Source organism: Dama dama, chromosome 15 (assembly GCF_033118175.1).
Source record: "Dama dama isolate Ldn47 chromosome 15, ASM3311817v1, whole genome shotgun sequence".
Taxonomy (NCBI): domain Eukaryota; kingdom Metazoa; phylum Chordata; class Mammalia; order Artiodactyla; family Cervidae; genus Dama; species Dama dama.
This window is the reverse complement of record NC_083695.1, coordinates 64,065,524-64,089,812: the sequence shown is the minus strand read 5'-3', so window position 1 is coordinate 64,089,812 and position 24,289 is coordinate 64,065,524. Positions and strand designations below refer to the sequence as shown.

General features: G+C 38.5%; 1 protein-coding gene and 1 long non-coding RNA gene across 3 annotated transcripts in view; one reads left to right on the top strand and one right to left on the bottom strand.

Annotated features, from left to right (window-relative positions):
* The window catches only part of LOC133070281 (ectonucleoside triphosphate diphosphohydrolase 1), a 198,637-nt gene that overhangs the window by 83,401 nt on the left and 90,947 nt on the right, over positions 1-24,289 (bottom strand). Inside the window, exons 10-14 of one of the 2 annotated variants that reach the window (XM_061162257.1) lie at positions 6,294-6,354; positions 4,806-4,882; positions 4,382-4,447; positions 2,679-2,762; positions 1,221-1,419 (exon numbers count right to left, since the gene is read on the bottom strand). In XM_061162257.1, coding sequence (XP_061018240.1) covers positions 1,221-1,419; positions 2,679-2,762; positions 4,382-4,447; positions 4,806-4,882; positions 6,294-6,354 — 487 coding nt within the window. Of the gene's footprint in view, positions 1-1,220; positions 1,420-2,678; positions 2,763-4,381; positions 4,448-4,805; positions 4,883-6,293; positions 6,355-18,375; positions 22,889-24,289 lie in introns of those variants that run through there. The other variant, XM_061162255.1, reaches the window with a different exon arrangement.
* On the top strand, positions 9,911-17,670 carry LOC133070282 (uncharacterized). The gene is made up of 2 exons (XR_009696120.1): positions 9,911-10,360; positions 17,208-17,670. It is a non-coding gene; the product is annotated as an uncharacterized LOC133070282 (long non-coding RNA).

Sequence of the window (24,289 nt, the reverse complement as noted above, 5' to 3'; positions counted from 1 at the left end):
AAACCACCTGACCTGCCTCTTGAGAAACCTATATGTAGGTCAGGAAGCAACAGTTAAAACTGGACATGGAACAACAGACTGGTTTAAAATTGGGAAAGGAGTACGTCAAGGCTGTATATTGTCACCCTGTTTATTTAACTTTTATGCAGAGTTCATCATGAGAAACTCTAGACTGGATGAAGCACAAGCTGGAATCAAGATTGCTGGGAGAAATATCAATAACTTCAGATATGCAGGTGACACCACCCTTATGGCAGAAAGTGAAGAAGAACTAAAGAACCTCTTGATGAAAGTGAAACAGGAGAGTGAAAAAGTTGACTTAAAGCTCAACATTCAGGAAACTAAGATCATGGCATCCAGTCCCATCACTTCATGGCAGATAGATGGAGAAACAGTGGAAACAGTGACTGACTGACTATTTTTTTGGGCTCCAAAATCATTGCAGATGGTGACTGCAGCCATGAAATTAAAAGATGCTTCCTCCTTTTAAGGAAAGTTATGACCAACCTAGACAGCATATTAAAAAGCAGAGACATTAATTTGCCAACAAAGGTCCATCTAGTTGAAGCTATGGTTTTTCCAGTAGTCATGTATGGATGTGAGAATTGGACTATAAAGAAAGCTGAGCGCCAAAGAATTGATGCTTTTGAACTATGGTGTTTGGCAAGACTCTTGAGAGTCCCTAGGACTGCAAGGAGATCCAACCAGTCCATCCTAAAAGAGATCAGTCCTGAGTGTTCATTGGAAGGACTGATGTTGAAGCTGACTGCAATACTTTGGCCACCTGATGTAAAGAGCTGACTCATTTGAAAAAACCCTGATGCTGGGAAAGATTGAAGGCACAGGAGAAGGGGACGACAGAGGATGAGATGGTTGGATGGCATCACCGACTCAATGGACATGAGTTGGTGATGGATAGGGAGGCCTGGCATGCTGCAGTCCGTGGGGTCGCAAAGAGTCAGACACGACTGAGCAACTGAACTGAAAGTCTACCAGAAGGTCAAATACACAGACAGAGAAACAGACACAGACACAGACACACACAAGAATGAATGAGCTCTTTTAACCAATTCCCTTAAACTCAGAGAAAGCACAAAGAATACAGAAAACTTTCTATAATTTTAGATCATTACTTTTTATCTATCCACCATACAAAGAAGCTATTATCCTATAGTATGATTCATTAATAACTTGAATATTTTATCATGAAAAAACTTTACCTGGAGAACTACTTGGAATAAAAATATTTGCCTGTTGTTTTTTTATTTGTTCTTGGTCATCTTCATAATCAGCAGCCTTTACTTCAAGTAAATCTGGGAAAATGACTTCTTCCACAAAATCTTCATCTTGGCCCTCAGAAAAGTTCTGTAAATCATCATCAAGTGAAAAATGTTTGTGGTAACTACCATTTACTGATCTCTGTTGAATCCCAAAAGAAAAATAAGTATACATGCTTGTTTCCAATGATTAATGTACAGATAAATAAAATGTACTAAAATCCTGCCATCAAGTCTTTCTGATCTATGCCACCCAGTTCAAGTTCGAACTGAAACCATGTTACAATGAACTTTCACTGAACACTGAAAAACTCACTTAAGGCTTAATATCAGAAACTATGATTTTCCTATAGCCCTTCATTGCAATTCTCAACAAAATACTACTGAAAAAGAATCACAAGTCTCTCCTCTCCTATGGAAAAATGTTCTGAGATATTGGACTATGATAGTCCAATTGTTGAGAATTCTTAGTACAGGGCAAAGTCTAGGGATATTAAGCCATGTGATCTTTAGCCCCATCTTTTTCACCTTTCAGAAAGCAGTACTACCTAAGGTAACGTGGAGCAGTTATGTTCTTTTCTGGATGCTATTTAAGAAAAAAAAGTAAAGATACAAGTAGAAGTCTGTGACAGATGATCAATTATTTCTGAAATATGATATATAAAAGTTTCAAACAATGGAGATATTGAAGTAGATATATTACTAAACGTAAAAACATATACTTTTATATCATATCAGAAATTTTATGTCTCTTCACACACACAAAAAATCACCATTTTAGATGACTGTAGTTGTATAACTTAAAATCTACATATACTGAAAGAAAGAAGGAGACAGAGTATGTCAGTCATATAAATAAAAATCCCTTAATTTTTGAAAACATACATTTAGGGATAAATAATTAAATAAAAAGAATTAATCATAAAATTCCTTTGAATAGATAACTGTACATGACCTTGATCAACTCTGACAAAACTGAGTAACAAGGTAAAGTATCACCTAGGTTCACATCACGTCATCGCATCCTCATACTTTCTGTATAAATCTGTGTCATGAAATCAAAAAAGATTTTAAAATCAGAAATTTTTGTGGCATTTTTTTTCAAAAGTCAAACAAGATATGACACTGACACCTTGAGCAAGATTTGAGGTATCTTCACATAGGGGATCTCTTTGAGGCTTTCAACCACAAAGAGGAGCTCTTTGTACCTTCCAAGCTACCTTTACTGCACCCCCTGTAGGGCTTTAAACCTGGCTTCAGAGCTGAGATCTGCCCTGACAGCTGAGTAATATCAAGCTCTCATCTTAAATCCCAGCTTTTTATTTGTGACCATGTAAATCTCTTTCATAAACCCTATCCTACACTAAATCTGCCTATATTTTCAGGAGGAACAAATCCAACCTGCTCTGCAGACTGGCCTATAGCTGAGTCTTCTTCACCACTCAGAACGAAAAATGAAAGACCTTCATCCAGTGGAACTTCAGCCTGCGGGTTAAACAACAGTAAGCCAGTATTCAGTGCTGAAATGAATATAAATAGACTCTCACTTTTCAAAACCATAAAGGAATCTTTTAAATGTAAATCACCTATCACTTCTTTCTCAGATACATTTAATGGATTGTTTTTAGAGAGATTTGGGAGAAGAATCAGTTTATCAATCAGTCAATCAATCAAACAGCTAGTTCCTAGGAGCCAAAGAATTTAAAAATATGCAAAATACAAAAGCTTATCCTATATCTTATTTGTATCTACAACTTAGCTGGCCCATTAACTTTCAACAATACTTATATATAAATTGTCAGTATATACTTTTACTTCCCTTTGTCTTTGCAAAGTCATTTGCTAAAATCCTCAACTTCCTGAGCAGCTATGCCAATTTAGTAGTTTGTAATGGAAATTCTTAGAAGCCAATTTCTCTTCCTATTCACCTCTTTTCTTGACGTTCAATGGAGTGATCTTGACAAATTTCTTATTTTTTTTTTTTACTATTCATAGTTAAATTATATCCAGTCTAGGCACACTTTTATTCATTTGTTGAATGAATAACATATATACAAACATCTTTTCTTTAGTCTGTTTTTACTTTTAAAGTTAATTAAAATAATTTGTACTAAGAATCCAAGAAGGACACTACAAAGAGGACACAGATGAATTCTGTAAAAACCCAAGAAATGATCATTGCATTTTAAAGTTTGTAGGGTTTAATACTCTCATTGCTTATGGCAAAATGACTAGTTGTTCATGATTGTCTTTTTTCCTATCTCTAATAATAGAATCTTTTAACTAGATATCTAGACAATGCACCCATGTTCTTTTAGTGGAAATAAGGTGTGCAATTTGCAGGTCTTGTCCTGCAAGAGATCAATCAGCAATCCTACGGCTCTCTTCCTCCTGCCTTGCCTTTGGCCAGCAAATGAAAACCCTGGAGTTTTGCCGCTGGACTCAGGGATGGAAACCAAGTGTTGAAGAGGCAGAATTCTCCTAGCAGCCTGGCGTGTGTACATACAAGTCACTTCAGTCCGACTTCAGTCACTTCTGTCCGACTCCAGTCGCTTCTGTCCGACTCTTTGTGACCCTATGGACTGCGGCCTGCCAGGCTCCTCTGTCCATGGGATTCTCCAGGCAAGAATACTAGAGTGGGTTGCCATGTCCTTCTCCACCTAGCAGCCTGGACTACTTATCTGTTATATTAAAGAGAAATAAAACTTTTACCTTAAAGAAGACATTTTAGTTTGCATCTTTTTGTTAAAGCTGCTTTGCCTTTACTCTAAATAACACAGTTCTTTCAAAATGTTTTGTCATTTCAAGTTTCAAATATATGATTACACATTGGATTTTAGAACAAAATCTGTAAGTCAGGGATCACCTAAAATACTGTATTATAATTTTTTAGGATAAAAAATAATGTCAAGTAGAAATAGAGAGTGACTGAAAACTGGCACAAGAGTCACAAAAATGGTCTAAAATTGGATTATAGTGTTGACTGCATAATTCTGTAAGTTTACTAAAATTCACTGAATTGTACACTTAAAATGGGTGAATTTTTGCTCTGTAAAGTACATCTCAATAAAGCTGTTTTAAAACGTTAAAAAAGAGCTATTCACCTTAGACCACTGATATATCTTATTATCAATGAGCAGTTGAGTTGATGATTTTTCACCTTGATTAATCTGAAACACAATGCAAATGAAGAGTATGGAAAACAGATATAGATTTAATCATGCTCATAAGTCTTCAGCCAAAAATGAATAAAAACAAAGACTTCTCAATGTTTTTCTTTTAAAAAAAGTATATACATGTTCTCTCCTGAGATGTCATATATAGTGACCACAAGTAAATCACTTAATTTTTCTTGGCTTTAGGTTTGAAGGAAAAAAAGCAAGGAGAAGAATCTAAAGCTTCTTTGATTTAAGGAGTTATGTTAAAACTGAATTTTAGCTCTTTTCTGACAAAGAAAAGTTCACCATGATACATGCTGCATTTAAACAGTAAATTTGAAAATAAGAAAGAAAAAAAAATTAACATTACCTTGGCATTTTTTAGCTTTTCTCTTACTTTGCCTCTCAGAGTTTTTATTATGCTTCGATTTTCTTCTACATTCAAATCTATCAAGAAGCCAACATAATACAGAGCTCATGACACTTTCTTAAAGTATAACTAAACAGCAATAGAGTACTTATTAAATAGCTAACTAATATGCATTTCTTTGGATCATGACAATTATAAAGATCAAATCACTGCGCCATGAGAGTTCAGAATCTAGGAAACAGAGCTTAGACCCTTCCTCCTTTTCATCTGGAATGATCCATGATCAGGACTGAACTTTGCAGTTAGGCTAGGAAAACAAAATTGCTGAGAAACCTTTTTTACCTTTCAGGAAAAAAAAATCCATGAAAACAGTAATATTCTATATAAACTGTAGACAGTCTACAAAATAAATATCAAAGCCATTCTATACAATCTGCTCTACAGTCTACAAAATAAATAAATATCAATACTTCAAGTTGATTAAACTGAAGAGGAAGGAATCTGAAAAAAAGAAAGGTAAGTCTTCAAGCACTCATTTTTAACCACTTATGTCAGTTCTGAAAATTCAGTATAATACTGCTGACCCCAATTCCTGCCAGCTCCTACAGGAAATGAAACAGTCCTGTTGAGTATAAAGACTGCTCCAGCTGCTGAGTGCACTCTAAGCCATGGATTATTTTTGATTCATCCATCAGATGATCTACCATATGGATTGAGAAGGACGGGAGTCATGTGGTCCTAGGCACAGAAAATGGAGGACCTAATGGTCACTTTGCTTGTATTTTTCTTTTTCTCCTCCCTGCCTTTGAGTACTTAATGGTAAATAGAAAATGGTGAAAATAAACGGTGAGCATAAAGCTAAATCAGTATAGGTCATGAGAACCTTCTTATTTTTAACTTTTTGGCCATAAGGCATGTGGGATCTTAGGTCCCCCACCAGGGATCAAACCCATATACTCTGGAAGTGCAGTATTAACCACTGGACCACCAGCAAAGTCCCCAAACATCTTCATTCTTAACTGCAGTATTCTGTGATATAATTTAAAAATTATTAGTTGGTTTGTATATACTCTATTCTCAGAACTTAGAATGACACATGGCATATAGTAGGTGCTTAATAAATATGTGCTAGATGAATGAAGCAGGGATAAACCATTGTTTATACATCTTTCTTCCTGAGATCTGAAGCTTCCTGAAGCATGTTCTAGATCTCTGTATCTTTATGGTTGAACACAGTCTGAATTATGAGTAAATTTTCCATGTTGCAGAGAAAAAGAGAGGAAACAAAATTTAATTTTATTACATGCACTGACTTTACCATTATTTCCTTATGCCTACTTGTATTAAATATACAGGAAGTTTAGTTTCTGTTTGAACTCATCTTTTAAGAAACTGTGTTCCCAAACGAAACTGTGGGGTAGGATTAGTCACCTATATTAAAAAAATAAAGCCCAGCAGCATCAGAGCCGTGGTATACTTATTGAGAACCTTTTTGGAGATGCTTCTCTACATTTTCTTCTCCTGCAGTGTTATCTGTGTCTTCTGACATCTGCAAGAAAAAAGGGGTAGGGTTACCTTGCATCTTTTTGTTCCAGCATTTAACATTTTTTCATAAGTTCATCAGTCCTTCGAATGGAGAAGGCAATGGCAATCCACTCCAGTGTTCTTGCCTGGAGAATCCTAGGGACAGAGGAGCCTGGTGGGCAGGTGTCTATGGGGTCACACAGAGTCGGACATGACTAAAGTGACACAGCAGCAGCAGCCCTTCGAAAGCTATCTCCTTTAAAATGACAATTCATATCTTTTGCCTGTTTTCTTAAATTTCACTCTTATATCAGTTGGTATGAGCTCTTTATGGCTTCCCAAGTGACGCTAATGGTAAAGAATCCATCTGCCAATGCAGGAGAAAGAAGAGATACAGGTTCAATCACTGAGTTGGGAAGATCCCCTGGAGAAGGGCATGGCAACCCACTCCAGTATTCTTGCCTGGAGAACTCCATGGAAAGAGAAACCTGGTGGGTTATGGTCCATAGGGTCGCAAATAGCTAGACATGACTGAAGTGACTTAGCATGCAGGCATGAGCTCTTTACACATAGGAGATTTTTAAATTAAGAACTTGCTCTCTGTAATATTTAAAAGGACATTTTAATGACAAAATCCAGTAGTTAGTTCTTAGTGTTCATATATTGCCTACTTCATGTATCTTTTAGGAAGATCAAATGAGATCAAACACATAAAAATACTTTGAAACTCAACACCATATCAATGTTAGCTATTACTTGAGTACTCTGTAGCATCGGATAACTTTCTAAAAGCTTTCCAGATCCTTGTCCTCTATCATTCTACCTCTCTGGTCACATACTCCTTGGATCCTTCATTGGTCACACTTCTCTTAATAGCTTAAATGTGGGTACATTCAAAGGCTTTGCAGAATGTATATATTCCCATGATTTCCTAAATGTGTCTCTAACCTTGACTGCTCTCCTGAATACTATATTTCTAGTTGCCTAATGGTATTTCTAATTGAATATCCTACCATTATCAAAAACTCAACATGTTAAAATCAGCATTTATTTCCTCCACCACTTTTTAAACCTCAATATTCCAAAATGAAACCATACTAGCAATGTTAAACTCTTTTTCAGCACAATATGGAGAGGTTTGGTTTTCATTTTAAGTTAAAAAATAGAATAGTAAAAGACTCTTTAAACAACAACTGTACATGCTAACCAAACTAGTGTGTAGCTGGAGTGGGAGGCACAAGCAGATACACATCAGATTTATAATCACAGTAAAAACATGGATTCGAGTCAAAAGCCAAAGCAGGGTATTGACATGACCATAGTTACAAGTTTAGTCTATACACTTTCTGAAAGAACTCCAAAATCCACCAGTGGTTTCTGTTGCACACTTAAGAATTGCTGAATAAGGTCAATACGAATTAAGATGTTCTGTTCTTAATAAACCTTCAGCATTTTCCTCAACAAAATTAAAAATACCTACTTTTATTCTTGACCAAGGGGACAGCAAACCTCGAAGGTGTGATGGAACATCAATGCCACCGAGTGATAGAGGTCTCCTTTAATTCCTAATAATATCACCCAACATGCTGGATATACTTTTCATAACTGCCCATCCCCATTTAGAAGACAGGAATAAAATATGAATCTTAATTGGAATTACTGCAGGTAACATGTAGATACCAGTCCTAAAAATGTTTCACTTGCTGACTAAAAAAAAGAAAAACATCTGTTTTTTAGCAAAGTAGGGAATTAATTGCTGGGTGGGTGGCTGAGAGAACAGATAAATAAATATTTAAATAAGGGAACAAATAAATAAGCAAATATATAAATAATTCACCTCTAATACTCTTAATTACATAATTGACAGATCAAACAGTATATCACCCTTAAATTCTCACGTTATTTTTTAACATATGAACTGTATGATTTGTATATAAAACCAAATATATCATTTTTCCAAGATTATCCTACATTTATAATTGAGCTATTTTGCATAATCAAAATCCTTATAAACTCCATTAATATTTTACTTTTCTAAAAATATCTTCTTTTCTCTTTGAAATCTTTTTCATGATGGTTCTCTGATTTCCACTTTCTAAATAAGAAATATTTTTAAGAATGATATATTACTGAGAGAAAATAACTATTTTGATGCATAAGATAAACTTATGCTATGTAAAATTTTTAATTTAACTAAAAACTAAACAAAGAAACACACTATTGCCTTTAATACTATTTAGTTATTGATCATCTGTAACATTTAATCTTTACTGGTACTGGCATATGGAAAAGGTGGAACTTAACCAAAAAATTTTACAGTTAAGTGTGAGGCAGAATTATTTCACAGTGTTTCACAAAAATTAGCATGAATTCCATGTGTTCCATACCTAAGTCTGAAAATTAGTATCTTTTCGTTAACTGTGATCTTATTTTCTAAAAGAAAACCTAGGAACAAAGTCTTGACAAAGGCTTTTCTGATCCATGAATCTGTACATTCTTTGAAAGGCATCAAAATTAAATCATCCATTGTTCTCAGAACTAAGCCTGAAAACATCACAACCTGTTTCTGTAGGTCAAGAAAGATTGGGTCTAATTCCCTTGAAACTTCTGGCATTATAATACATAAAAACTGAATAGGTGACAAATTATAAAAACTGTAGTATATTTTGAAAGATTATATCCAACACACAATGCAATATAATTTTACTACCCACAAAGTTCATCCCATGATTGATAAAAATGTATTAATCCATAGACTACTGAGAACCATGAGGTCTAAAAACTGGACACAAGTTAAGTCCTGTGACACTGTATTTTATTTAAACCTGAACATGTATCTTCGCGCCTGCTGGAGAGAAACTCAAAACGGAGCACCTTTCTCTAAGTGAGGCCAAGAAAGCTTCTGTCCACTTCCCCACTTTAAGCCCTGCTCACCACTCTTCAAAATAAACCTTCAGCTATACTCAGACCAAACTCTTCTTTATATTCCCTGGCATTTCTATTGTTTGATTTTTCCAGCTTTCCCTTAATCTAGAGCATTCCACGTTTCAAAGCCTCATTCAAACCTCACATCTTCCAGGATTTTTTTTTCCCCCTGACTCTGGTCCTTTTACGATCTCCACTAGGCTGGTGGGCTGTCGTCTATGGGGTCGCACAGAGTCGGACACGACTGACGCGACTTAGCAGCACTGATAATAACGTATTTTTTGTTCATTACAGCCTACCCTGCAAGCTCGCTTTCTGCCTGCTCTAAAGTGAGGACGAGAGTTGGGCACTGAACTCATCTGCCCTCCACCAATCCTAGCAAAGTATTCAGCACACAGTAGGGACTCAGTAATACTGCTGTATGATGGAATGGTTCTCAGCCTGATCAATTCCCAAAGGTGATGACTAATGGATGGGCCAGCTCTTAGGGACTACAAGTCTCAGTGGCCCATGCGGGTCTGGTCCTGGTAGTCTGGGGACTCCGCCGGCTCTTTCCACAGAGTAGGGCTGCAACCAGACAAAATATTCGAGTGTCCGACAGGGAAGGGTAAGGACATTTTATGGGTCATTAAGACATTCACCTGGATGGTCGGTGCACTTCTGCTACGCCTGGGCGGCGAAGTCAGGACGCGCCGTTCACCACGGACTCCGAGCTGTCACCAACCGCCCCGCAGCGCTCGCGACGTCTGCATCCCACGCACCCCAAGCCTGCGGAGCTCTTCCTCCTCAGGGCTGGACGTCTAGGCGGTCCAGGAGCATGCGCGATGTGGCCGCTCGGCCAGCCTGGCGGGAGCGCGCGCCGAGCCCGTGCCTTCCGGAATCTTCGGTGCGCTACTTCTGCTCACCTGGCTGTCAGGGCTTGGGACTCACCCTCCTCTCCGCCTTAGCGTGCCTGGCGGGAGCCGCGGCTTCTGATCACCCGCCGCTGAGCTTGTGCCTCAGTAGCCACAGTTGCCCTGGTGGCTGTTCTGGAAGAGATCTGAAAGCGGGCTGGCCTGGATCGTGACAGCTCCACATCTCTCGTCCTGGTGAAGAATTGTATCCGGGTAAGTCTCGGCCGCACGCTCCCCGGCCTGCGCGGGCCCGGGGTGACCACCCGAGTCGCCTCTGAGCAGGTGTTCCTGGTGGAGGATACTCCCCAGCTGGCCGTGGAAGTGCGGTCGCCCACGCCGTCCAGGTGCTCCTGGGAGCCTGCGACCTGCTTTGCTCTGCGCTGCCTCAGCCTTGCCGCGAGGAGAGAGATACTTTGAGTTCAGGCGCTTTGGGTGTGGCATCTCAAAAGACCGGCTGGAATATGCAGGGGTTGGGGGGGGGGGGGGGTTCCTTTCTCCTTCCGGAGCCTGCTATTAGTGTAAACAATTTATTTTTCAATCTTAAAATAGGGCATGCTGGACACACTCACTCATGTCATGTCATCGTTGCTTAATAATAATAATAATAAACTTTACATGGTCTTATCTTCTTTTCCCAGTGATTGACCGCCGTGTTAAAATAAAGAGTTAAATAAAATGTTCTGTGGTTGGAAATTTGTCGTGGCAAACTCTTGGCGGGGGCGTGGGGGGAAGTGAGGAAACTTGTTAGTATGGGAAGACGCACAGCGATGCTGTGTACGCTTTCATTCATTCAAACGTTTAGCAAATGTTTATTAGCTGCTTTCTCTATAAGGCGTTGTGCTTAGCGCTTTAATTCTAGAGAAACTTAGAAAGTGTTTAAAACTTCTAACAAACCTTGTACACTTAGGGGAGGGGAGATGTGGAAGTAAAGAAACTGCTGCAAAACTAATGTTCCAGGTTATACTGGTACATTATGACATAAGTAGAAATAGAACTGAAGTTCTACTCACCTAATAATCTGAAATAATGCATACAGATAAACGTGTCCAAACCTCGAAATCATTTGGCCAAACTGTCATTCTGAATAAAATCCTCACTGCGTCTCCCATCTTGATTTTCTAGGGCTCTTCTGTATAGGAATTTAGGAAAAATGATAGTGGAGAAAAAGAGAAAAAGTCTAGAAATACTTCCTTTAAATAGCAGCGTTATGGAGTATGTGGACATGTGCAAATAATTTGTAATCTGTGGTGTTCCTTAAGTACACCTAACTCCTGGAATTATTATTATATTAATACAGTGTCTTCTCAGTTCACCAACTCCTAATCCTGTCCCCTAGTTCTTCAGGTTAAGCTTTGACTACTCCAGAAACTCTTCACATAGGACACCATGATTATGGGCTAGTTTTTTTTCTTTTCTTTTCCGTTTGAGTCTTTGTTTCAGTGTGAACCTGTGCTGTGCTTCCTCGCTCAGTTGTGTTCAACTCGTTGTGACCCCATGGACTGTAACCCGCCAGGCTCCTCGGTCCATGGTGTTCTCCAGGCAAGAATGCTGGAGTGGATTGCCATGCCCTCCTCTAGGGAATCTTCCAACCCAGGGATGGAACCCAGGTCTCCCACATTGAAGGCAGATTCTTTACCATCTGAGCCACCAGGGAATTCCATGAATACTCGAGTGGGTAGCCTATCCCTTCTCCAGAGGATCTTCCTGACCCAGGAACTGAAGCAGGGTCTCCTGCATTGCAGGCAGATTCTTTACCAGCTGAGCTGCCAGGGAAGCTCCAGTGTAAACCTAGTTTGGCAGTAAAGACAGTATATTCTATATAGGGTCAACAGATTGTTTCTTAAAAGGCCAGATGGTAGATATTTTAGGTTTGCGGCCATATAGCCTCTGTCACAACTACTGAAGTCTGCCACTGTAGCCTGAAAGCAGCCATAGGCAACACAAAGAAATGGGCGAGGTTGTGTTTCAGTAACACTTTATTTACAAAAACATCGCTTAGCTTCCCAACTCCTGTTCTATACAATTTCTATCTGCTGTGGGTTAATTTTATTTCCTTCCTCGGGGTTGAGTCTAAATGAATTTGCACTTTGTCTTATCACAACTTGAGTAATGTGCTGTACCATCACTTGTGATGTAGTCTGTACAAAGACTTCAGCAAACGAACCCATTAAATGACACCAAGCCATTTACTGCAAGTAAGGGATGGTTATACAGATTCAGGAACAGTTTTGTACTGAAAAATGCAACAATTACTGGAGAGGCTACCTCTGCTAGTGAAGAAGCACTGCCACATTTCCAAGAGAACTGAAGTTGATTAAGGAGACCAACCACATTCACATAACTTTTATTACAGTATATTGCTGTAATGTTCTATTTTTAAATTAGGCACATAAGAGATTGACAATAACCAATAACAAAATAAAACAATTACAGCAATATACTGTAATAAAAGTTATTATTGATTATTGTTGTCAATTTCTTATGTGCCTAATTTATAAATTTTATCATATATATGATATAGGAGAAAACATAGTATATATATAGTTCAGTACTATCCACAGTTTCAGGCATCCATTGGGAGTCTTAGAATGTGTACCTTAGAAATAAGCAGGGATTACTGTGTCTGCTTTTATCATTTAATTAAAATTGATCACCAACAATCCAGTCAAATCCCGCCACTTTTCTTTGTTAATGATCTCTGGGATCATTAACCACTCTCCATGTATACTTTATATTTTTAGTTTTGCACACCATTATTCAAGCTTGTCTCTTAATTTTCTGGTAGTTGTCAATCACCTTAAGTTGTCTCTTCTTCCTTCTCACTGCAGATATTTTATAGACTCTGTCTTTGGCTTTGTGCTTTTATTCCTATACTCCATTTTTAAAATCACATTTTCTTTTCAAATCATAAGTATTTGGTAAAGTTTATTTAATAGCTCATAGAAGAATGACTGTTTTATATTCATTTTTAGAGACCCCATCTGTTTTATTCTATAATGCACTAAAGTCATTTTTTAGTGCTTAATAGGCTAAATAAAGGGCTTCCCAGGTGGCATAAGTGGTAAAGAACCCACCTGCCAATCCAGGAGACTGGATTTGATCCCTGGGTTTGGAAGATCCCCTGGAGGAGGGCATGGCAACCCACTCCAGTATTCTTGCCTGGAAAAACCCCATGGACAAAGGAGCCTGGAGGGCTACAGTCCATAGGGTCACAAAGAGTTGGACATGACTAAAGCGACTTAGCACACAGGCTAAATAAAATTTAGCTAGAAACTGAATTTTTCCTGGGAGCTAGAAATGTCCTTCCCAGTATTTATTCAGGTATTCTAGGAGGAAAATTTACTGGTTAACTCATTTTTATTTCTTACAAGAAGTCCTCAGTTAAATCTCTCTCATGTTTTTCTTCTCTTGGAAACCTTTTGCTTGTGCTTATTTATAGCCCTTACCTGAGGCAATGTTCTTCCCAACAGATGGCAAAGTACCAGGAAATCAACGCTAGGAACCTTTACTAGAATTTAGAAAAGTCACTTTTTGAACTCAGTATTCTGTTAAGATAGTGATTGCTGTTCCTAAACTAAGATATAATTCTTCCCATCTTCTTCTCTAGCCATTATCTCTGAGAAAATTTCCTTTATAACACGTCCAGATGTCAGTTTTCTTCTTTTTGAAACTAAGCAACAGGGACTTCCCTGGCTGTCCAATGGTTAGGACTCTGCACTTGCACTTCTGGGAGCCCAGTTCAATCCCTGGTCCCAGATCTAAGATCCTGTAAACTGTGTGCTGCAGCGCTCGCACCTACCCCCTAAAAAAAAAAACAAAAAAACCTAAGCAACATTAGAACCATCCAAAAATCGTATGTATCTTTTAGCATATTTTCAGCAGGCATTCCTAAAGAATATATTGTTTAATTTTCTCTTCTTTAATAAGGATATAGTATTCATTCAGCATCTTTTATATGCTGCTTAGCAGTTCTCCTAAGATCGCTACATGTCAGATATAGTACTAAACATGGCTACAGAGGTCAGGAAGAGCCCTTGCCTTCAAATACATAGGTAAGTTAACCAGCAAATATAATAGGGCAGGTGCTATAATACAGGACACACTATTCCTTTTCATTCTGTAAGTATTTATGGAGTACCCACTGTGTCCTAGAACTCTGCTTGGCTCTGAGAAGTCAATATTGAATAAGAAAGACCAGATTCCTTCTCTTGTCTTTGTGTGGACTAGCAAGGCCTTATATGAAGGAATTCTGCCCTGCTGTTCCTGTTACCTAGAATATTCTATCTTTGCATGGCTGACCTCTTAGTTTAAATATCACCACTTTAGAGTCAGCCTTCCCTGGTTGTCTTATTTAATATTGTCCTTCTCCACAAGTCACTGCCTATTGCATTATCTTGAATTTCCTACAAAGTAACTATTACTTCTTTTTTGAGAACAAGGACTTAGCCTTGTTAGATCATTACTATATCTCTTAAGTGTTTAAATGGGCTTCCCAGGTGGTGTGCAGTCGTAAAGAATCTGCTTGCCAAGCAGGAGATGTGGGTTTGATCCCTGGGTCAGAAAGATCCCCTGGAGAAGAAAATGGCAACATACTCCAGTATTCTTGCCTGGGAAATCCCATGGATAGAGGAGCCTGGTGGGCTACAGTCCTTGGGTAACAAAAAGTCTGACACAACTTAGCAACTGAGCACACACACAAGTGTTTAAACAGAGCCTGGCACATTTAAGGCTCCTAACAAATATTAATATTTTCTGAATGGACAAATTAATGAATGGATGGATAGTGCTGATTCAACAAATAAGGTAATTTCAGGTAGTGAAAGAGTGGGTACTCAGAGAAAATATATGGAAGGGTGGAGTCAGGGAGGTCTGATGTCCACTATTTAGTACTCCTGACCTTACTCTCTTTCCACCTTTATCTCTTCTGTCACCCTTTCCTCATAGTGCCTGTTCTTAAACTTAAGCCCTTAATTTTTATGATCTCTTGGCCACAGGAAATAATATTTATATCTTAGCAGTGGAAAATCCTCTCTAAAATTTTGCTTGGCTGATGACCTTTACCTCATGCTTCTTAACCTTCATTCTTTCCATTAAGGCAAAATAGCAAAAAAAAATTTTTCCAAGATGCAAATGATGAGCCCATTTGCTTCTTTTTTTTTGAGCCTTCAGCAAGTTGTAATATTTTGCAATAGTATCAGATCACTGATCACAGATCACCACAAATAGAGCAATGATGGAAAAGCTTGAGATATTGCCAAAATTACCAAAATGTGATAGAGGCAAGAAGTGAGCAAATGCTTTTGGACAAATGGCACCACTAGACTTACTTGATGCAAGGTGGCCACAAACTTCAATGTGTAAAAACCAAACACAACATCTGCAAAGTGCAGTAAAGTCAAGCACAATAAATGAGATATGCTTGTATATACAGTGGAATATTATTCACCCACACAAAAAAAGAAATCTTGAATTTGCTACAACATGGATGAACCTTGAGGGCATTATGCTAAGTGAAATAAACCAGAAATATAGATACTGTGTGATCTCACTTTTACATGAAGGACTCTAAAAACAAGCAACAATCAGCCAAAAACAAATTAAAGAAAAAAGCTCACACAACAGAACACATTGGATTGGTGGTTGCCAGAGGAGGGAGAAATGGTGAAATGGTTCAGAGGTACAAACTTAAGTCATAGGGGGATGTGTAATGTGCAGTGTGGTAACACAGTTAATAATATTTGTATTGTCTATTTGAAAGTTGTTAGTTCTCATTATAAGAAAAATTTTGGTGTGGTGACAATGTTAATTAGACTTACTGTGATCATTTCACAGTGTATAAAAATAACAAATCACTATGTTGGTACCTGAAACTAATATAATGTATGTCAGTTCAGTTCAGTTGTTCAGGCGTGTCCAACTCTTTGCAACCCATGGACTACAGCACACCAGGTTTCCCTGTCCATCACCAACTCTCTGAGCTTGCTCAAAATCATGTCCATGGTGTTGGTGATGCCATCCAACCATCTCATCCTCTGTTGTCCCTTTCTCCTCCTGCCTTCAATCTTTCCCAGCATCAGGTTCTTTTCCAAGAAGTCAATTCTTTGCATCAGGTAGCCAAAGTATTGGAGCTTCAGCTTCAGCATCACTCCTTCCAATGAATATTCAGGACCAATTTCCTGTAGGATGGACTGGTTTGCTCTCCCTGCAGTCCAAGGGACTCTCAAGAGTCTTCTCCAATACCATAGTTCAAAAGCATCCAATCTTTGGCGCTCAGCTTTTATGGTCCAACTCTCACATCCATACATGACTACTGGAAAAACCATAGTTTTGACTAGACGGACCTTTGTTGGCAAAGTAATGTCTCTGCTTTTTAATATGCTGTGTAGGTTGGTCATAGCTTTTCTTCCAAGGAGCAAGCGTCTTTTCATTTCATGGTTGCAGTCACCATCTGCACCCTAGCTGCAGTCTCATCCATGTGCCTTGCAAGCTCCTTTCTCTAGGACTCTGGGCGGTCAGCTCCGGCTGCTGCTGCTTACTTCTGCGTTCCTGGCCGCCTCTCGTCCCCCGGCCCCACTTCTTCCTCTTCTCCTCCCACTACCATCCCTGAGACCATGGGAGGCTTCATATCATGCGGTTCTTCCCGGTCTTCCAGACTGTGAAAGCGTCATCAGGCTGCAACCCCCTCCCCGCCCGCCCCCAGCCGAGGCTCCAGTCTTGAGCGCTGTGGATGAATCAGACTCTGCGCCGGGATCTGCGCGGATGCCCTCGTCGTGGGTAGATCTGGGGCTAACCGCCGGGGCAGGTCGTCTTTGGGGCGCCTGGTCCCGGTTACAGCGGTTATAGAATGTGTGTCGCCGGTCCAATGTGTAACTGCTCCTGGTTAGGCGCCCCCGCTTCCTCCCTGGCGCCCCTCCCTGGCGCCTCTCCCTGCCTCCCTCGCACCCCTCGCCCTCCGTATTTGCCTTTTTTTTCTTACTTTGTGCTCAGTTTTTATGCCTGAAAGCCTATGACCCTCTTTCTGATTGAATTTTTAAAATTTGAATTGATATTTTTCCTCTAGTAATCTTGGAATGGATATCTGGGATTTCTGATGAAGCAGCCAATCTCCCATCCAATTCTATGGAAGAATCCATGGATTGACCCTCAAAATGAAGACTTTTGTGGGTAAAAGAGACATGATTTTATATTAATATTTTATAAGTGTTATGAGTTGTGGGGTAAAAGAGACATGATTTTATATTAATATTTTATAAATGTTATGAAACATATTTACTAAGAATCAGGAAATGTGCGTTAAAACTTTAGCTGTACTGCTTAGAAATTGTATATAATTTAGAACAAGTGACATAACCTTTCAGGCCACTCTTGTTTAATTTGTAACCTAAAGCAATTGGACCAGATCAGTTAGCTTTTGTTAAGATGCATCATAAGGATATCAAAAACTAGTATTTCATGAGATATTATTTGTTTTACAGGAGTAAAAAGTGTTTAAGTCAAATAAATTTTTGAAATGCAAACTGCAATCAGCGTGAACATTGCTTTATAAAAAGCCCTTAGAATTCCTGAAGAATTTATTCAATTTTTATGTGTGGAATCTACAATGTCACAAATGAATTTATCTTTGAAACAGAAACAGACTCACAGACAGAGAATAGACTTGTGGTTGCCAAAGGGGAGGGGGTTGGGGGAGTGATGGATTGAGAGTTTGGGATTAGAAGATGCTGCTGCTACTGCTGCTGCTGCTAAGTCACTTCAGTCGTGCCGACTCTATGTGACCCCGTAGACGGCCGCCCACCAGGCTCTGCCCTCCCTGGGATTTTCCAGGCAAGAACAATGGAGTGGGTTGCCATTTCCTCCTCCAAGGCATGAAAGTGAAAAGTGAAAGTGAAGTCGCTCAGTCGTGTCCGACTCTTTGCGACCCCATGGACTGCAGCCCACCAGGCTCCTCCGTCCATGGGATTTTCCAGGCAAGAGTACTGGAGTGGGGCGCCACTGCCTTCTCCATAGAAGATGCTAATTACTATTATATATTTTATATAGTTATTATATATTATTAAGCTATTATATATAAAATGGAAAAACACCAAGATTCTACTGTATAGCACAGGGAACTATTTCAGTATCCTGTAATAAATCATAATGGAAAAGAATATGAAAAAGTATATATATAACTGAATCACTTTGCCATACACAAGAAACACACAAATTGTAAATTAACTATACTTCAATACATTTTTTAAAAAGAATTTATTAAATTTTATTTAACCCAGAATTTCCCCAAAATATTTGAGCACAGAACTCTTGTTTCCCACACAGGACAAGCATTAAGATGACATGGGACACTAATCTTCTCCAAACTGTTTAGCAAATATTGATTAATCTGAAAGTAATATATTGGAGACAAGATCATTGTTCTTGATATCAGGTTTCTACTGGGGTGGTAATCACAAGATTGGAAAGGGGAATCAAAATGAAAAAGGCTGTAAAGGCAGAGTGGGCGGGTCTTGGCCAGGACAGGCCCCTGTCACTTCAACATTGATAAAGTTGATTCTGATCTTGGTTTCTTAAGGAAGTGGTGGTGTTAATCATGATAAAATGCAGGAGGAGGAGCAGGTTTATGAAGAAAGGTAGAGCTCAGTATAAGTCATCCTAAATACACACTGTTCCCTATCTAGCCCACAGGGCTTTCCTCCCCTTTCTTCTTAGAACCTTGCTATAAGAAATGATGTTGTTTCTTAGGAGACTATCTCACTTGTCATTGACTAATCCATGTTCTCTGATATTCATCGTGCAAAAGGGATATATAAATAAAAAGTCAACTCGGGTGCTGATGAGGGTGATTCCATCATTATATCATCAATATAAATTTAGAAATTAATTTACTTAAAATAGAGAAATACAAAAGGCATAACAACACTTTTAAAACATGTAGACTTAAATGCCACTTTGGAAGAAGAAGGCTTATGGAGACATTCTTTTCCCAATTAATTAAAATAACTATTGTACCTGTGATTAAACCAATTATGTTCAGTTGTATTAGATTCTTGTGCAAATAAAAACTTAGATAGTTAACTATATACTATCTTAAACATATAAGGGAAATAAATAGATGGTCTCTTAGTTAATCTGTCATTTTAGAATGTGAAACTAATGTGGGAGGTGCCAGAGCATCCTGGTTAAGGCTGTGGAAAGAAGATGGAATTGATGATGTCTTGGAAGAAATGACATTTTTTAAAGAATATTCCTTGGCAAGACAAGTAGATTTCAGTTTATGGAAAACATACTTTATGTTTTAGTTAAGGAGAAACTGTGGTAGATTGAATCATTGTGCCCAGTGTTTCATGAATTTTTTGTTACAATTAGTCATTCATGTCCTTTGCCACTTTGACTCCGCCATTCTTCCCAGTGTTTCTTCAATTGGTAAAGTTGGGCTTGGTTATATGACTTATTTTGGTCAGTAGAATGTGAATGGAAGTGACAGGGCCATGTCCGGGCCAAGACCTGAAGAGGTAGGATACCTTTTCTGTCCCTTTTGTGTCCCTTCTACTCAGAACACGGCTCAGGAACCACCAGACAAGGAGAGTAGAGATACATGGAACAGACCTGCACTTGACCTACTGCCTGAAATAGAGATACTAGCGGACTTGAGACCCATGAACATAAAAATCAATGTTTATTGTGGTAAGCCACTGACATTTTGAGGTCATAAGAAATTTAAAAACAAAACAAAACTAGTACAAACTGAAATGCCTGGCTAGTGCAGGCTAATTGTGAGCAACTTGTTATGTTCAAACAAGATAGCAATTATCAGACTCTGAATAAGACAGAGATAAAACCATTTTGGTGAAATTCAACTCATCTTTCAAACTGACAATACATGAGAATGTATTTTAATAATAACTTTAGTATTATATGGTAAACTTTGTGAGCTCTTAAGAGACTAATCTTTATTTTAATATTCAAATTTACACTTTGACTATAGAATATAAGCATCCAAATTATCTTGTAATATCTTTAAATCCAGATTAAATTTCCTAAAGTTTAGGGTTAATCATCAGGCATCTTGTTCTGAATGACAGGCATCTCTATTGTCACCAAAAAATGTAACAAAACCTGAGGAATAATGTGAAATCCTGAGCTGGGATGTTAAAAGCTGTTAAGGATAGTGTTAAACTTCATATATAATAAATAATAGCAAGGATGTTATAGCATCTATAGCTGTTTAAAGAAAGTTTCCCCTGCCCCCAGAGAAAGACAAAGTATTATTGCCTGTATTTTTTTAGCTTTGAATATACTTTTTGATATGTGCTGTTTAATATGGTAGCCACTAGTGACACATAGCTATTGCGCTCTTAAAATGTAGTCCTGATTAGGATGTGCTCTAAGTGTAATATACACAACATATTTCAAAAACTTAATATTAAAAAATAAGAAATCTCATTAATATATTAATTACATGTTGAAATGGGCTCTAGGCACCTTCATTATAAGTATCTTTACCATTGACATCTCTGCCACAAGCGTTTTTGCGGCAAACATTTTCATCAAATAACTCATTGCCTATAAGGCACATTCTCCATGAAAGATAAAATAACCGAGGTGAGAGTTTTTGGTTTGACAGTTTGGTTTCAGCTGGTTGAAATGTGTTAGCATTTCTTCTAGTTGGCAATATTATCTATGGCTTTATTGAGCTGGCATATGACACTGATTTGTCCCAAGAGTTGGTTTCTTATTTTGAAACACTACTTTGGAGGAGAAAGAGGCCACAGTCCTAGAAGGTGGAGAGGGAAACCCACATTTCCCACATGACTTTGGAATGTCTGTCAATGGACACGTGACAATATGTCAAGAACAAACAACAACTGTGTAGAAGCTTTCACAACACAGCACAAAGCTCAGTTACAAAGATACCTCTAAGTACTTGGAAACTTATATCGTTCTTTACGAAGGAAGAAATTTTAGTGAACAAGAAAAAGTATGATGCAGAATGAGGAGACAAACCAATGAGCCAAAAAAAAAAACAACCCGTATAAAATGCTATGAATGAAAGACTTGGAAGACAAGTACTTAGGTACAACCTGCAAAATAAAATAAGCTATTTGTACAGTATTGCCATGAATCTACACACATTACAAATGTACTCATTTTATATTTCACAATGTCTTGAATTTTGTTATTATTTCATTGTGTCCTTTAATTGCCCCTCTTTTATTTTCCATTATTTTATCTTTTATGGCAAAATTGCTTTTGAGCCAATTACTGCAGTGAAAATGTGTCCATAAGTGCTTGTGGCAAAAATGTCTATGGCAAAGATGCTTAAAGCAAAAGTACCTAGAACCAGCAGTAACACTTGTAGATGTGGTTCCTGGCACATTTTGTTGTGTAAATACCATGACACCAAAAAGGCATGCCACTCTCACTCATGAAGTTCTCTCACTAAATTAGATCCTGGGACAGTAAGATACAGCATGGCTTTAGTGAGCATCTCAGTGAGCATCTTTGTGGTGCAACTGGTTAGCATGTTTAGTAAAATGGAAAGGTTGATGGTTCATGTCTACCTCAGGATGGTCTTATACCCAGCCAATTTCTTGATGATGAAAATATTCTGGAGTTGGATAGTAGTGACACTTGCACAGCATTGTGAATGTACTAAATGCCACTAAACTGTTTATGTTTTAATGGTGAATTTTAGGTTCTATGCCTTTTACCACAATAAAAACCAACCCCAGGAGATGTTTTGGAGGACGCATTTTTCCAACCTTATGTTGTAACTGTATTTTTCTTCCTGACATGTGTAACCTACTAAATAATATGCCCTGATGTCTGAATGCCTATATATATATACAGCAGCTTTTAAAATAATCTCTGGTATGGGTGTCCCACTCTGTAGCATTTTTGGCATCACCCGGGAATATGTGACTTAGGCAAAAACCCTCTTTTGGCTTGGATTAACTATTGTATTTACTGCCTGAGCACAGAAATTCCTTTGCAAGACTCTTTTGCCCTAGAACACATTTGCTTGGTCTAGAAAATTTTCCCATGGAAAGAGCAGGCTGGGCTTGGGTGTGTGTCTGTCTTCTCCAAAAGCATTGTATGGCTTTCTTAATAAATGGGAAACAGGTCTGTAAGATCACAACTGAATTAGTTCCCAAGATTCTTCTTTTAGCCAGGGCAGCTTCCCAGCACAGGACTCAAGATTCTCAGTTCTTTTGGACAAAGTCAATATTGTTCTTTTATAAAGCAATGATCATGAAAGGAGGCAGGTCTTTAAGACCCACACAAACAAAGAGTACAAAAGAGAAAGGGGGGAAGTTTGGAAAGACTCACAAAAAAGACAGTGTCTGCCAGGAAGTCTTTGAAGCAGAGGGTGGTGAATACCTCCCACGGAGAGGCTTTAGCAAAAACCAAGGAAGCCTCATGCTGGTCAAGACTGGCCTTGGTGAGCAAGAAGTGGTCACCTTGTGCACCACAGTGGAGAAAAGTGCTTCCTGGGCAAGTTTTCTCACTCCAGCCAGAAGATTTCAGCTACTCCTGCTATATCATGTCTTTCCTGAAATACGAAGGCTTGTGAAAGACAAGTATGCCTACGATGATCACTGCAACCAGGATCAGGGAGAAGAGGACCATGAGGAAGACATAGGTGGAGTGGGAGAGGGGTGCGGACATTGGCTCTTCAGCTGGAATCTTGTTGGTCAGGTTCAGCATGTAGCCCAAAGTCCACCCAACGCTGGTGCTCCGGATCTGCAAACAGTGGGAAAGTGTTGTTTCTGGTTTGAGGATTAAATGAGCTTTCATTCAACGCTACCCATAACACTGAACCACCAGAAAGTGACAGCACCACGTTCAGTTCTCTAAAGGGATTACTTCTATATTTTGAATTGTGAATATGGCTGTGAGGAAACAGGAGCAAGTGATTAGAAGGAGAGTGTGGGGCCTCACTACTGTATTCCCCAAATTCAGAGAGGAATTTGGTGAATGATGGCTCAGTTCTCCTGCCAAGAAGAACTTAGTTCAAATTAGGCCTTTGGAAGTTTGCATTCCTCTTTTGCTGTTTGTGTGAATGTGGGTGGTTGGGGTGTGGAAGGGGGCTGGAGACTGACAGGAAGCAGGCAAAAGATGAGAGACTAATGACTGTCCCTGTCCTTCTGCACCCACGTCAGGCCTAGGAATTTCATCCATACAAAACCAGGATTTCTGTTATGATTCAACTAGGGAAAAACTGGGGAATAACCCCAATCAAGTCAGTCTTAACTCGACGGATGTTCAAAGACATTGCATATGCATGAGAAAGGATCATTCTCAAAAAACATTCTCCAACCCTGCTCTCTTCCTAGGAATATTTTCAAATCACCTCAAAATGTATTGAAATATAGGTAGTCTGTGAATAATAAAGAATTGTGGAAATGTTGCTATTACATGAGTTGTATGTGGTCATGGTAGGAAAATCGCGAAGCACAGATATCTTCTTTTTGAAGATAAAACCACCTCTGCTTCATCACTCAGAGTTGTTGTTATTATCATTTTGTGTCATATCCTACCAATCTCTCTGTGCATATTTTTCGCAGAAAAAAGTGGAATTAAATTGCATGTAGAATTCACTCAACAATTCTTTGTAAATATTATCCCACATCTCTTTAAGGGATTTCTGCGGCATCATCACTGGTATGAACTGCCTTATATGGTCATTTTTATTCACTTTATTCAATTATTTATAAATCCTAGAAATGGAGTAGTTAGACAAAGTGATGTACATATTTTAAGGCTTCTAGCACATATTGCCAAAACAGTCTTCCCAAAGGTTATGCCAGTTTATATTCCAGCCAATACCATGTGAAATGCTTCTCTCCCCTAAGCCTTTACCAGTACTGGGAATTAATAATTTGTAAAATGCCCACTTCCTTTTATGGGAAACTGGAACTTTATCTGACTGCCTGTGTCAAAGAAGCCTCCAGAGTTACTGGAGTTATCACCTAGGGTTTAGAAATAACAGATCATAGTTTGTACCTCAGAGAATATAAGTCTGATATAGACATCTCTCTCAAACAGACAAACTATGATGGAACAGAAGGAAAACTTGGATGTTAAAACAAGGAAAAGATTCAAATTAGCAAAGTCAACATTGACAAGAGTGTGATGAAACTA